Below are 15,629 nucleotides of genomic sequence, written 5' to 3'. Positions count from 1 at the left end.
AGAAAACATTTTAAAGTAAAATATCATGTAGCCTAAGCTATTGTTTTTTAACAAACTGGGATCTTTCCTGTTAAGGAAAGTTTATTTTATCTTGTTTTGACATATTTTTCAGTTATTTTTTACCGAATATGTTAACGTAACTTACAGTGAACCAATGAAGAGTTTTTACTGTAGCATATTTCACAGTGTTTTGTGACGGTTGTCGTAGCGTTGTGCTGTAGTTTGTAGTTCCTCGCAGTAGGTGGCAGTAAAGCTGCAGTGGCAGCTAGAGGTCACGCACACAACACAAGAGAAGAAGAGCGGAATTCTTTCCAGAGCATTGGATTGCTTCCCTGGACTTTTTACCTGTCCAAGTGCAATTACATAATTAACTCAACAGGTTTTCCTAGTTTTGTTCTGCAGTCGCTGCAATTCCCAAAATGTTGGCTGTCAGAAGAGCACTGCGTCTTTGTCAAAGAGTGGCAAATGTCAGTGTTTCGCGTCGTGGATGCGCTGGAGCTGTTCCCGTGGACGACATCGTGAACGGTCTCACCGAGGAGCAGATCCAGGTATCCTCACACCTGGTTACCAAACCTGGAGCCAAAGCTCGTGAAATGTCACCGTTTATTGTTAGTCTTGTTCACGTTTCACAGGAATGAGCTAGTTTCCAGGGCTAGCATACATGACGACCTTTGACACAATTTTAGGAACTTAAGACTGTTTTCATTTAGTTGCCAGGCATTTTTCAATATTACGCAATTGTATTCATTTTCAATTAGAGCATCATTCACACTGACTGGCCAAGAAACTGTTACAGAGCGGTCGTGTTCCTGACATTAAAAACACACGAAATACAGATCCAACCTTGAAATTGAAAAATTGAAGTACAGTTAGAAGTTAAGTTAAAAGTTACAAATATTTTCGGGTTTTAATATATGGTAGACTAACATGCTTTCTATGCTGCCTGTGCTGAGTGGGTGTGAACGGACGGCGCGTTTTGATTGGACACGATCAGTTTATATGTACTTTATTAGCTTTGATAGAAGCCCACTGGAAAGTCATAACACAACTTACAGAAATGTAAGTGGTGGTCTTCTGAAATGAAATGTTTTATGTTTAATGGTGCCCAGGTTAAATGTGTATGAAGTAACCCATTTCTTTATGCTAAAAAAGTTTATTTTACTATAGACACTAACCTTCAAAGTTCTGAGCAGTGTATATATATATATATATATATATATATATATATATATATATTTAAATGAATGAATACTTTCATTCAGCAAAAGTAAAATAAATACATTTAATATTACAAAAGATTTCTATTTTAAATAAATGCTGTTCTTTTGAGCTTTCTGTTCATTAAGGGCCCTGAAAAAATACGACAGATCTGTTTTCAACATTGTAATAAGAATGGTCTCTTAAGCAGCAAATCAGCATATTAAAATGATTTCTGAAGGACCGTGTCACACTGAAGACTGGAGTAATGATTGCCGGAAGAATATCCATTTAAAAATACATTGAAATAGATTGAGGTTATTTTAAATTTTAATATTATTTCACAATGTTATTGTTTTTACTGTATCTGACCCTAAACATATGAATAGTGTACATATGTAGCCTAATATGCTCTTTATTATAACAAAATCGCATCAATGATTTATATATCTTATTTTTTTTAACACTAACTGTGGTTGGCTTTTGTTAATTGTTGTTACAAAAATAACTTTTTATATTATTACTTATTCTGCAAGTGTATTGATTACTGCAGGCATAGAGGTGCTACTGGACAGGATTACTTACAAACATTAGTGGAATGCATGCATTAGAAATAATATTTGTTTTGTGTTTGGGCTGTTAAAATGTTTATTTTTTGAGGAGAAGGCACTGTCTCCCCTGCCCTCTCAGACAGAAAAGGTAAAACCATGGTATGTTGGTCACTGTAATACCTTGATTATCTTTGGAGCACCATGAAAATACCACATCGTATGAATATGGAAATCATGCAGCACAATGTTAATTAAGGCCATTACTATACCATGCTGTTACTGCCACTGTATTTTTTATTTAATTTTTTGTAAGGGAAAAAAAAAGACTTGCACTAAAAGTGCACATTTAACATCATAGAATTGTTTTGTTGAGGTATTTGGCAGCTCATGTCATTTGTAGACAGTCTGCCCTGTGCTTATCATACATCTTTGTTTTGAACACCAGCTCAGACAAACAGTCCAGAGATTCTGCCAGGAGAAACTCGCTCCCTACGCTGATGAGATTGACAAGAAAAACGAGTTTCCCCGCATGAGGGTGAGTTCCCGTACATGACACGTATCTCAGGAGTCTTTCTGTAATAATCCTGAGTAATGAATCCTAACAAATATGATCTGTTTTTAAAACTAGGACTTTTGGAAGGAGATGGGTGAGCTTGGACTACTTGGAGTTACTGCTCCAGGTTGGACCATTTATAGGCTGTCTTCAAAAACCATTGTCTATGAGATAACTGTTGCTGAGACAGTATTGAGCACAGTCTGATGGGATTCTCTTGTGATGTTTTTATCCATGTGTGCAGTGGAGTACGGTGGAACAGGATTGGGCTACCTTGATCATGTGATTGTGATGGAGGAGATCTCCCGTGTGTCAGCAGCTATTGCTCTCAGCTATGGCGCGCACTCCAACTTGTGTGTAAATCAGATGGTTCGACATGCAAACCAGAAACAGAAAGAGAAATACATCCCGAAGGTGCGAGTCAACACATTTATTCATTTAGCAGAGCAAAATTGATGTCTATTACATTTTCTAATAAGCTAGCTTTTTTTAAACTGACCCATGACATGATGCATTAGGGAAAATCCATTTTGTAAATGCAGACTAATTAAATGTATTTAGGTTATTTATGGATTTTTGGGGTGCAGTTGTTTTTTACAATTATGCATATGTTTGTGCTTCAGTTGATGACAGGGGAACATGTGGGTGCCTTGGCCATGAGTGAGCCCAACTCTGGCTCTGATGTGGTGTCCATGAAACTGACAGCGAAAAAACAAGGTGACTGGCCTTCTGTTAGCACTCTGTGCTGCTCTGTTATTCACCACTGTCTGTTGCTATAATAAGCAACATTACATCAGTGCCATGGACTTGTCATAACTGGTTAGATATACATGTATGTTACAGCATATTTGTTGACTGATTTGTCAGATATGTTGTCCTTTCATATACACTACTGGTCAGAAGTTTGAGATCAGTGAGATTTTATTTGTAAAAAAAAAATGTATGCTTATTTTTATACTACTAACAGTAGTGACAGTAAAAACATTTGTAATGTTACAGAAGATTTCATATCAATGCTGTTCTTTTGAACTTTCTATTCATTAAAGAATCCAGGAAAAATGAATCCGTTTTCACAAAAATATTAAGCAACACAACTGTTTTGAATATTGATAATAATAAGAAGAAAAGTTTCTTGAGCACCAGATCAGCATGGTAGAATGATTTCTGAAGGATAATGTGACACAGAAGACTGGAGTAATGATGTTAAAAATTCAGCTTTGCAATCACAGGAATGAATTACATTTTAAAATACATTCAAATAGGAAACAGCTCTTATAAGTTGTAATAATACTGTATTTTTATCAATTAAATGCTGACTTGATAAACACAAGCGGTGTCTTTCAAAAACAGTAAAAAAAAAAAAAAATCATACAGACTCCAGACTTTTGAACAGTTGTTTTTTAGACAAATGTTTTTATTAGGAATGCACCAATATTCAAATGATTCTGATAAGCCACTTATTTTGTTACGGATGATAACTGATAAATGGCTGATATTAAAAACTGATATTGTTTTGGCTAAATAAATCGAAATAAATCACTAAAAACTAAAACCAGTCACTTAGACATCACAGCATTATAATGCAAAGTATGAAAAATATACATTTATTTTTGCATTTGAGATTGCATTACTAAAGATTACATTTAACAGTTATTAAATTATTAATATAAATATACCACAGATAAATGTACATCGGCTGATATATTTCTAGTGATTTAAATTTTTAAAAATCAATATAATAAAATGTTATTGATATATTGTTGCTACTATTAGTGTTTGTAATCCATATTTATACAATTGCAGGGCCTTTCAAAGAAACTGGCAAAACATCTACTATAATGACCTACAGTATTAGTGATTTGTATTGTCTGCAAAAAAAATAATTTCATCATTATACAATAACTACTTTTGAATGCCGTCTGAATAAAAGATGCATCTTTCCCCTGTTGCTAACCAGACAATCCCTGACAACACATGTTTGGCTGTATTTTAACCTTCTTTTCTCTTTGATCTGTCATCTTAAAGGGGATCATTACGTGTTGAACGGTAATAAGTTCTGGATTACGAACGGACCAGACGCAGATGTTCTGATTGTGTATGCTAAAACAGACCCAGAGGCAGCAGCCCGTGGCATCACTGCTTTCATTGTAGAGAAGGTTAGAGAAGCCGAACCATTCATACTGAATGATTGACTGTTCAGTCTGAAATCATATTACACCTAGCGCTGAGTTTCTGATTGAATGTTTCATTTTTAATCTGTTGATCAAGAAGGCAGCAGCTTCAATAGATAAGCATATCATAGTCATTGTGCTTGTGTTCTTGAAGGGCATGCCAGGATTTAGCACAGCGCAGAAGCTGGATAAACTGGGAATGAGAGGATCTAACACCTGTGAACTCGTCTTTGAAGACTGCAAGGTCCCTGGTGTGTGAAGTCTATTATGCATATTTGTGAGTCTGAATACGTTGGAGGTCCAAACAGCAGATTAAGACGTCTGTTGTGCTTTCAGAGGAAAACATATTGGGCCCGTTAAATAAAGGAGTATATGTTATGATGAGTGGCTTGGACCTAGAGAGACTCGTCCTGGCTTCTGGACCTGTTGGGTAATTGTTGCTCTGTTTATTTTCAGTAGCATGCTTAAAATTTAAATTGTCAAATAGTTATTTTTGGCAAATTTTCTGCATTCCCTCAGCATCATGCAAGCTGTGCTTGACCATGCAGTTCCTTACCTACATGTTCGTGAAGCCTTTGGACAGAAAATCGGACACTTCCAGGTATGCTTTCAACATATTTTATGTTTGTCTACTAATAGATGAAATCACTGTTTGCCAACAAACATTCTTCCATGATATTTCCAGGTTAATTTATTTATTTATTTATTTATTCTTAAATAATACTTTTACATGAGATGTTTCCCAGGCTTTAAAAATGTTGCACTATATATGCGCTCAACAACCTGTTACATGTCCAACAAATTAAAATACTGAATATAAAAAGTTAAAACTGGTTTTAATTGGATCCTTATTTCACCATAAATCATAGGTATCACTTTATAATAATTTTTTGGCATATAAAAAGAACCATATTACTACTCATATCCATCATTATGCTTAAGAAGTATAAGGTCTTTTGAAAGAAATTTATACTTTTTATTCAGTAAGGTTTGATAAAAAGTGACACTCACCCTCATGTCGTTTCACATCCTCCATTCATCCTCGGAACACAATTTAAGATATTTTTGATGGAATCTGAGAGCTCTCAAACCCTCCATAGACAGCAAGGGTCCTTACACGATCAAGGTCCAGAAACATAGCAAGGAGATCGTTGAAATAATCGATGTGACATCAGGGGTTCAACCGTAATTTTACGAAGCTACGAGAAAACTTTTTGTGCGCAAAAGAAAATAAATAAATAACGACTTTATTCAAATTTGTTTCCACCGCGACGCCACATAGGGATGTGCATCTCCATAACCGAGGCCGATGCGATACGCGTCTCGATGCATAACCAATGATACGATACATTGAAGATACATATGAAGCAGCTAGCGATGCGATACACCCCTATAACGATGTAGTGCGATCCGATTTCGATTCGATTCAACACAATGTGATTCGATGCAATGGAAAAAAAATACGATTGCTTTTATTTCTTTGGTTCAGACAGACAGCAAATCATAAATTAACTTATGTGTCTTCTGACTGCTAACGCCTCAAGGCCTGTTTCATAAAACAAGTTTACCAAATAGGCCAGCCTTAATTCAGTTAGTCTGACTCACTATAAAGCAAATTTAACAAAGATCAACCTCAGTCACTGTGGCAGCTTATGCTGGGAACTGTCAGGCTAAGCTGAGCTCCTTTAACACTGACCAATATGAATGCAATGATTTTATTACTGACTCTATCACATACTATCATAGCCATGCATTCTTTCTCTCTGGTTTTATGACAGCTGTACCTTTTATAGTTAGAACAGATAGCATTAGAACATTACAATCTAACATTGCTCTTTAAAGCATTAAAATCACTAAACTAAAAGTTAAAATCACTAAATTAAAACTACATTTTAACTGCTATAAGACTCATCTGAGCTAGTAATTAGGACTGCATCAGCTTATTTTATTTACCCATTACAATAGTACCTTTACAGTTACTATCATAAAGTAACTTTGCTATCATAAAAATATACCTATATGTAGGTTTAAAATTCTATAAATGGCACATTTAATGTCAAACAACGAATATTTTAGCAAAATGCATATTTGACTCGGAATTATTACGCTCCGTATGTTTAGAGCGCATGCGCGCAGCAATGCCCGTCCACTCGCGTAAAGCCTGCCCACTCCTGACAGCAAAATGGAAAATATTTACATGACTTTCTAGCATTTACAGATGAAAAATATAGTCGTGACATGTCAGTTATGCACTGAGGAAAACACAACGTCTCAAATGCATTAAACAGCACAAATATATTCGCTGTTTACCATGGTCGATCGATTTGATCCTTGATCGACAATATGGGCTGATTAAGAATAAGCGTGCACAAATTAGTGAGATTGTGTGAATTTACATTGTCGTTTATAACCGCTTTAGCCCCGATTGATTTACGTTATTTCAAGTCAGGTTTTGTACTTTAATCTCCGTTTTTCCTCATGTCTCCGTAGTATTGTTGTGATTCGTCATATTCACGCGCAGCGGTGATGAGAGAACGCGCTTGAGAAACAGTTTTGAGAGGAGAAATCAATCTACATATAAAATATTGGTCACATTATAAACAATAAAAGTGTAGCGCATCCACTAGTCTCTATATAAATAAAGTAATCGATTTTTACCGATGCAAATGTGTTAGAAACGGTGCATCGCGATACAAATGCCAACTTGTAGCCGATGCACACTTTTTAAACCGATGCATTGCATGGTTAACTTTTTTTGCCGATGCACCGAGCGAATCGGGGAATCTTCCCTAGCGTCAGGGTGTGCGATACTGCAAATTTTGGTATCGATCCCATACCAAGTAAATACAGGGCAAGTATCGCCGATACCGATACTTTTTCCTTTTTAATAACATATATTTAAATGACCAATTACACTTTGAAAATTAACAATAACTTATGTTGATATGACTAAAATATTACATTCACCTTAAAGCTATTTGCCTTTCTTAAAGGAGTTTGCAAAACATAACAAAACACTAAAGCAGGGGAGGAGCAGTAATGTTTGCATACGAGATGTAAAAAGAGCGGTATATAAACACACAGAAATGTCTATTCTTTGTTGACTGTATTAAGCAATATATTAAGTGTAGAGGAGAGAAAATTAACCTAAAGTATCGATCTAATCAGGCTAGTATTGATCCGATACCGATACCAACGTTGGTATCGATACTATCGATATTAGGATCAATCTGCCCACCACTAGTGGACGCAAACTGTGTACTCTCTTCTGTGTTAGCAGCATACCTGATGCCTGATTTCCTTCATCCTTGCGGTGCGGCTGACACAGAAGAGCATACACAGTTTCCATCTAGCGGATATTCTCCAAAATGGTGCTACGCTGGCATAGAGGAGACAATAAAGTTGTTATTTTTGTTTTCTTTGCATAAAAAAATTATTCTCGTAGTTTCGTAAAATTAAGTTTGAACCCCTGATGTCACGTGGATTATTTTACCGATCTCCTTGCTACGTTTCTGGACCTTGATCGTGTAAGAACCCTTGCTGTCTATGGACGGTCAGAGAGCTGTCAGATTCCATAAAAAATTTCTTAATTTAGGTGGGGGGTGCAAGATGGTGGACAGGGAGTAACAGCGGTTTTCATCAGCTCCCGCACCAGTCAGCTAATTACTTTGATAATTTGGACGCAACCTCACGGCTTTGGTTATGTCATTTTAGTATCATGTCTTTGGAATCTTTCTGGCCACAATCTTTCTCGAAAATGCCTTGTACTGCCAAAAAAAAAAACGAGAAGGACTCTTCCCCGACTGCGTCGGATGATTCACCGGAACATTGTGAGGGCGAAGCTAGCGGTGATTTTGAGTTAAGCCCAGCAACAACTCAACAACTGGAGAATTGCAAGACTCGGCTGGATGAGGCCGAACGAAGAATCGCCTCGGCGGAGGAGTTAGCTGAGAGTATGCAGGCCCGTGTTCTAACCCTTGAAAGTCAAGTTGCATCACTTACTGAACACGTTGACGATTTAGAGAACAGAGGACGGCGCAAAAATATTCGCATTCACGGCTTACCTGAAGGGGCGGAGGGCTCTAGTACGGTGTCATTTCTCCAAAAATGGATCCTAGAGTTTCTTCATTTGCAGACAAAAGGAGGCTACATGAAGACTGAAAGAGCTCACCGCACTCTAGCTCCAAGACCAGGTGTCAAGGAGAGACCCAGACTGATGGTGGTGCGCATGCATAACTTCGGAGATAAACAGAGGATTCTTGATGCTAGTAGAAAGTTGTCCATGGATGGAAATCTGTGCTTTGAGAACAGCAAGGTATCTTTTCATCAAGATTTCTCCGCCGCTGTGCACCGAAGGCGGGAATTTGATTCGGTTAAACATCCCTTGCAGGAGATCGGAGCCCGCTATGCAATGTTATATCCAGTGTTCTGTTGGACTTTCTAAATGGAAGCGATGCCTTTTTGGGACTTGAATTCCTTCTATGACGAGGAAAAATGCCTCCTTTTCTTTTTCGAGTTTTATTTTTATTAAGGTTGTTATTATTTTCATCTTATGACCTTGTTACATTTGGTTTCCAAATTCTACTGTATGTTCTACTGCCCAGAAATGCGTGTATTTTTTATTTTTGTGTATTTGTTTTTCTTTACTTTTTGTGAAATGTTAGTGCAGAGGACTGTATGGATGAAAAGCTTTAGTTTATCTTTATTCTCCTTTCTATGTACTCATTACATTAAAATGTATTATATAGATGGTTAATACTTGGAATGTAAGGGGTTTGCATGGTAAACTTAAAATCCGGAAGGTTTTTGATTGGCTAAATAAGGAACGTGTTGATTTGGCCCTGTTGCAGGAGACCCATTTGAATGACAAAGAGCGCTCTATAGTCTTAGACATAAGTGGATTGGTCATATTTATTTTTCTTCCTTCACAACGAGTAGTAGGGGGGGTAGTTATCCTTGTGAATAGAAATGTACATTTTAAGATTTTAAATTGTGTTAAGGATAAGCGAGGTTGTTATGTTATTGTTAAAGGGCTATTGTATGGAGAAGAGATAACACTTTTAAATATATATTCTCCGCTAAACTTTTCTCCTGAGCTTCTCACAAAGGCTTTTTCAGATGTCTTAGATATTGCAACTGGTACAGTGATTATAGGGGAGGGGGGGGGGGTTAATTGTTTGTTGAACCCTTTATTGGATAGACTCCCTTCTAAGAATTGCCCTCCTTCTAAGCAATCTAAAACGTTATCTGCTTTATGTGAAGAGTTATGTTACACTGATGTCTGGCGTACTCCATTGCGAACAGAATTTACATTTTACTCCCCTCCTCATAAATCTTATTCTAGGATCGATTATTTTTTTGTTCTGAGTGCAATTCTGCAATATGTCTCCATTTGTACTATAAGTAACATTATTGTTTTCGATCATGCTTTGATAACACTGGACATGTTAGTAGGAGGACCTCCAATATCTGCTAAGTGCTGGAGATTCAACACACTATTGCTTAAAGATAACAAGTTTCTTTCGCTTCTTAATGCTGAATTCAAGATTTTTTGGTCAATTAATTCAGAGTCGATCGATGATGCATCTCTGTTATGGAAGACTTGTAAAGCCTACATCAGAGGACTAGTCATATCTTATTCCATTACAAAAAAACGGAAACGAGTAGAGAAGCAGGAGTGCTTGGAACTAGACCTCAAAACGGCTACTGGTACATAAATGATCCTTCTCCCTGGACTCATTGTTATCACAGCAAGCTAACACTAAAATATTATTTTCAAAGCAAAGATTGTATGAACACGGAAATAAACCTAATAAGTATTTATCTTATTTATTGAAGAATAAATTTAGTTCACAATTCATTAGCTCTATTAGGGATTCTAAGGGGGAACAATCATTCGATTCTACATTTAAGCAGTTTTATTCTGATTTATATCACTCCGAATATTCTCCTCATCAATATACTGCTATGAAAATGTTTTTTGATAGCTTAACGCTCCCTAGTATATCCGATGAACAAAGAACAACCTTGAATGCCCCCATTTCAAAGGAGGAAGCCTTAGTGGCTTTACGTAGGTTGCAATCCGGTAAGTCTCCAGGTCCGGATGGTCTAGGAAGCGAAGTGTATAAAGATGTATGACCATTCTTTTATAATGAATAAGTTGCCTCAGTCACTTAGAGAGGCCAATATCTCTCTTGTTTTAAAAAAAGGGAAAGACCCGGAGGATTGTGGGTCCTACAGAACAATTTCTTTGGTGAGCGTAGATTTAAAGCTGCTCTCCAAAATCCTCGCATTATACGATTGGATAAAATACTTCCATCTTTAATAGATGAAGACCAAACAGGCTTTATTAAGGGTAGAAGTTCTAGTAACAACATTAGATGGCTTCTTAATGTCCTTGAGCTATCTCATAATTGCAATATTGACACCCTTATCTTATCTTTAGATGCGGAGAAGGCCTTTGACCATGTGGAGTGGCCTTATTTATTTTACAGTCTAGAAAGTTTTGGCCTCGGTGACAACTTTATTCGTTGGTTTCGCTTACTTTATTCTGCACCTACTGCAGCCGTTGTCACTAACGGTCATAGGTCGGACAACTTTCCTCTGCTTCAGGGCACTAGACAGGGCTGTCCCCTTTCCCCGTTGCTTTTTGCTTTGGCGATAGAGCCGCTGGCTCAGGCAATTAGAGGAGATACGACCGTGTCTGGGGTGTCGGTAGGTGCTAAAGAGCATAAAATCTCCCTTTATGCTGATGATATTCTGCTTTTACTTTCAGATTTTGAATCTTCAGTGCCAAGTTTAGTATAGATATTATTAATTAATTTGGGAATTTGCATCTAAAACACCCAAGCATACGTGTAATTAATATGTCGTCTTTTCCATTTAAGATTTCGGAATCTGGTTTTAAATATTTAGGAATTAATATTACCCCCATGATCTGTCAATTGTCCAAAGTCAATTTTATCCCACTGTTGCATAAAATTCGTAGCGATCTAATTAGATGGTCAGATCTTCCTCTCTTCTGGCTAGGCAGGATTGCTGTAGTTAAGATGAATATAATGCCCAGGCTTCTTTATCCACTACAGATGATACCAATCTTATTGCCGAATAAAAGAATTAAGGGATTAAATGGATGGCTTGGATAATTTATATGGAATAAGCAGAAGCCAAGACTAAAAATTTTGTAAATTGCAGCTTTCTGGTGCTTCGGGGGGCTTAGATTTGCCAAATGTTAGAAAATACCAATTGGCCTGTCAGCTCAGATTCATAGCTGAATGGCTTAAAGAGGACCCTAAATCTACTTGGCTTGATTTAGAGGCTTCTCAGTCACCTTGCCCTCTTCAAAATCTATTATTTGTTGGACGTTTTAAGGTAATTAGGGCATTATGTAATAACAGAATTGTATGTAATACATGGAAGGTCTGGTGTATTATACGCAAGATAGAGGGTAGGGCTGACTTGTCTTCTTCTCTAACCCCCGTTTACAATAACCCAGAGTTTTTGCCTAGTCTCTCAGATTCCGGTTTCAAAACTTGGAACACTTTTGGGATATGCAGACTTTGTGATTTGTTTAATGAAGGTTCTTTAATGTCTTTTGAAGATTTGGTTGTAAAATATAAGCTGCCCAGATTTAATTTCTTTAGATTTCATCAAATAAGGGATTATATTTTTAAAAGTACCTCTCTTGTAACTAACTCCTCCACGTCAGTTATAGAGAAGATTCTGCTGAATCCACCGTCATGTAAGCAGAGCACATGCTTTTATAATGCCCTTTGCTCATACGAAGTGGTGAACACCCAGGATCTTAGAAGATTATGGGAGGCGGAGTTTCATTTGACCATCACAGAGGAGAAATGGGAACTGGTTTGGAGTCAAGCAAATAAGATCTCTATTTGCAACAGGGCCAAAGCTATTCAGCTCAGGATTGTGCATAGATTGCATATTACGCCGCTTCTTAGAAGCAAGTTTGACTTAAGCAATTCACCATTATGTGTTAAATGTAAGTGTGGAAGTGGGAGATTACACCCATTTATTATGGAACTGTCCAGTAATTAGAGCGTATTGGTCAAAAGTTGTTATTTGTATGAGCCGTATGTTTGGACTTGAGCTACAGTTGGACCCTTCGTCTTTATTTTTAGGTCTCCCAGTTGGACACTTGATGAACAAATTCAACAGTCGTCTTATTTGACATTCTAGCCTTTGCTGCCAGAAAAAATATTTTGTTAACTTGGATCAGAGACAAACCCCCATCCTTGAAAGGATGGCACAAGATTATTAGGGAAATGATTGCCTTAGAATTTTTAACTTGTGTTACTCATATGTCTTCTGAAGCTTTTTCTCAAGTTTGGACTCCATACCTGGATTTTATCGATGTTTCATTAAGTAATATTTTGAGTTTTGGTATGTCATAATGCACTTTACTTATTTATTTATTTTTATTATTTTGTTTATTTATTCATTTTTGTTACTAGTATTGTAAAAAGATGGGCATTGTTTGTTATTTGGTTTTGTTATGTTAATGTTATAAGTGGTTAAAATGATGCAATAAAAAAATAAATTGCAATTACAAAAAAATGTTGTGTTCCGAAGGTCTCTCGAGTTTGAAACGACATGAGGGTGAGTAATTAATGACAGGATTTAGATTTTTGGGTGAACTATCCCTTTAAGAAATATTTCTTGAGTATTAAATCAGCATATTAGAATGATTTCTGAAGGATCATGTGACACTGAAGACTAGAGAAATGGTTGCTGAAAATTCAGTTTTGTAATCACAGGAATAAATAAATAAATTACAGTACATTTTAAAATAATTCGAAAATGATATTTTTAAATTGTAATATTTCTCAGTATAATGGTTTGCTGTATTTTTGATCAAATAAAAGGAGATTTCTTAATAAACATTTTAAAACTCGAGGCTTTTTAATAGTATTGTTTATACACAAAATCTTATGTATTTATGTAAAGTTCTGAAAAGTTATTAAACAAATTTGTTCCCTTGGCAATAAAATTAATCAAATGAATTTTCCCCATTGACTAGCTAATGCAAGGAAAAATGGCTGATATGTACACCCGGCTTAGTTCATGTCGACAATATTTATACAACGTTGCCCGTGCTTGTGACAAAGGCCATTTCAGTGCTAAGGTAAGAGCTCTTTACCTAGGTTTTGTTATTTGACTGCTTTGTTTTATAATGTTACATATGGGCCTGGAAAGGATGCATACAGACCTTGCAGAGTGTGTAGTAGCAGTATTGATTTGTGTTGTTATTGTAGGACTGTGCTGGGGTAATCCTTTATTGTGCTGAGAATGCGACTCAAGTTGCCTTGGATGGAATTCAATGCCTGGGTGAGTGCCTAATAGTTAGCACAGCAAAAACTACAAGAAATAGCTCCCAATGTACCTTGGACAGAGATCAGGGCCAAACCCTTCTGTCTTCATTCATTCTTACCACAGCATGGAGTTACTGGGTGGATAAAACGGCAAACAAGTCAAACTTGTACCTGTTGCCATAGATGCTTTGTTTTTCGAATGTACTATGTAACGGGAGATAATTGAGCATTTGTGTGCTGATTGATTGTAAATGCTTATATGTTGATCCAACAATTTGAACAGCTAATGTTAGACTGGTCCTGTTGCTATGACAACAACTTGAGATGAGCTCAAAAATGGAACAATTCAGGATTGTTAAATTGTCAGCAAATTAAGTCCTGCTAATTCAATAAGCCCAGGTCTTATGACTCAAGTTCTAGTTGACTCACACTTGCGTCTGTTTACAGGTGGAAACGGTTACATTAATGACTACCCAATGGGGCGCTTCTTAAGAGACGCTAAACTTTATGAGATCGGAGCTGGAACCAGTGAGGTCAGAAGGATGATCATTGGCAGAGCCTTCAATGCCATGTTCAAATAAGTGCAGCACTTAACGAATGAGCATCTGGTCCTACACAGACTGGGTTGCTGTGGCCAGATATTTCATTTTCATCTGGCATCCTAATTTTAACACCTTTATTAATATGAAGTGTAATTGCTAGCCAGTTTCAAGACCATGTCTTGCTGTTTTCTTTGGATGTCAAATGCAGTTATATGATGTTCTGTAATACATACATGGTGAAATGGTCTCACATATAAGAATAAATTCAATAGTAAGAAATGCACAATCCTCAAGTAATTTTAAGAGGACAAACTGAATTTATTTGATGTAGTTGAGCAGTTAAGTGCAAATTCCCTGAAGAAAAAAATGCTTATGATGATGGAAACAGCCAGAAGAATTAATTTGTCCCAGGAGCCTTTTTATGGGACATGGGTGTTTCTGTTGCACGATACTTGTATAGAACTTGCGGTTGTCTTGTTTGTTTTTTTTCTCAGAACATGGTCACTCCGTGCATGTAAGCTATTCTGCATATCCCCTCTGCCCCTCTAACATCATTAGGGGCTCTTTCTCATATATGAACAAAAAAGGGTTTCTTTATAGAGGACATTTATTGAAATGTGTGTCATGCAGATATTCTTTTCCTCTTTTATTTCTTTGTATTATTGTTGAATTAATGTTCAAAAGAAGTAGCACATTTTTTAAATAAGCTGTTGTACTGACCATCATACCTTTGGGTTTTCAGAATCCTGCCTTACTGAATAATTGCTTCATGTATTTGAAATAAATTATTGTTTAGAATAAACATTATCTTCCTTTCATCTGATGGTATCAGATTTGTTGTGTCACTCATACTTTCTGTGATTTAATTAGTTATTTTCGGAAATGTCTTAATTTACTTTATTTTATTGTTGTGTGTATATTACAGCATTTATTAATTGTTTAGCTTTTATTTTCATGTTTTCATTTTTCTTTTTTATTAAATACTTTTTTTAATTTATTTTTAATTTTGGTTTTAGCGTTTAGTAATTTTAGTAGTTCAACTAAAACTTGTTTTATTTCAATTAGTTGCCAAGGCAACACTTACAGTTTTCATTTTATGTTTTAAGTTTTTCGTTTTAAGTTTTCCATCTTAAGTGTCAATTTTTCAAAATTGAGATTTATAAATCATATGAAAGCTGAATAAATAATCTTTCCATTGATGTATGGTTTGTTAGGATCGGACAATATTTGGCTGAGATACAACTATTTGAAAATCTGGAATCTGAGGGTGCAAAAAAATCTAAATA

The 15,629-nt window shown here is 36.2% G+C and overlaps 1 protein-coding gene across 1 annotated transcript; it reads left to right on the top strand.

The window, feature by feature from the left end:
- Nucleotides 1–246: 246 nt before the first annotated feature.
- On the top strand, nucleotides 247–15,161 carry ivd (isovaleryl-CoA dehydrogenase). Its single transcript, XM_058748937.1, has 12 exons — nucleotides 247–548; nucleotides 2,194–2,283; nucleotides 2,377–2,428; nucleotides 2,546–2,715; nucleotides 2,925–3,018; nucleotides 4,327–4,457; nucleotides 4,627–4,723; nucleotides 4,809–4,902; nucleotides 4,992–5,073; nucleotides 13,510–13,614; nucleotides 13,745–13,817; nucleotides 14,249–15,161. Exons 1-12 carry the CDS (start codon nucleotides 420–422, stop codon nucleotides 14,380–14,382), a joined length of 1,251 nt encoding a protein of 416 aa, XP_058604920.1. The 5' UTR covers nucleotides 247–419; the 3' UTR covers nucleotides 14,383–15,161.
- Nucleotides 15,162–15,629: the final 468 nt, after the last annotated feature.

The sequence above is a fragment of the Onychostoma macrolepis genome, chromosome 17, assembly GCF_012432095.1.
Source record: "Onychostoma macrolepis isolate SWU-2019 chromosome 17, ASM1243209v1, whole genome shotgun sequence".
NCBI lineage: Eukaryota > Metazoa > Chordata > Actinopteri > Cypriniformes > Cyprinidae > Onychostoma > Onychostoma macrolepis.
This window is presented reverse-complemented; position numbering and strand designations above follow the sequence as displayed.

Excerpts from the sequence above, each read along its gene's own strand:
- ivd (XM_058748937.1), top strand. The coding sequence starts at position 420 with ATGTTGGCTGTCAGAAGAGCACTGCGTCTTTGTCAAAGAGTGGCAAAT. Across the intron at positions 4,724-4,808 it reads TGAAGACTGCAAGGTCCCTG|AGGAAAACATATTGGGCCCG; the intron begins GTGTGTGAAGTC and ends TTGTGCTTTCAG. Across the intron at positions 4,903-4,991 it reads CTGGCTTCTGGACCTGTTGG|CATCATGCAAGCTGTGCTTG; the intron begins GTAATTGTTGCT and ends GCATTCCCTCAG.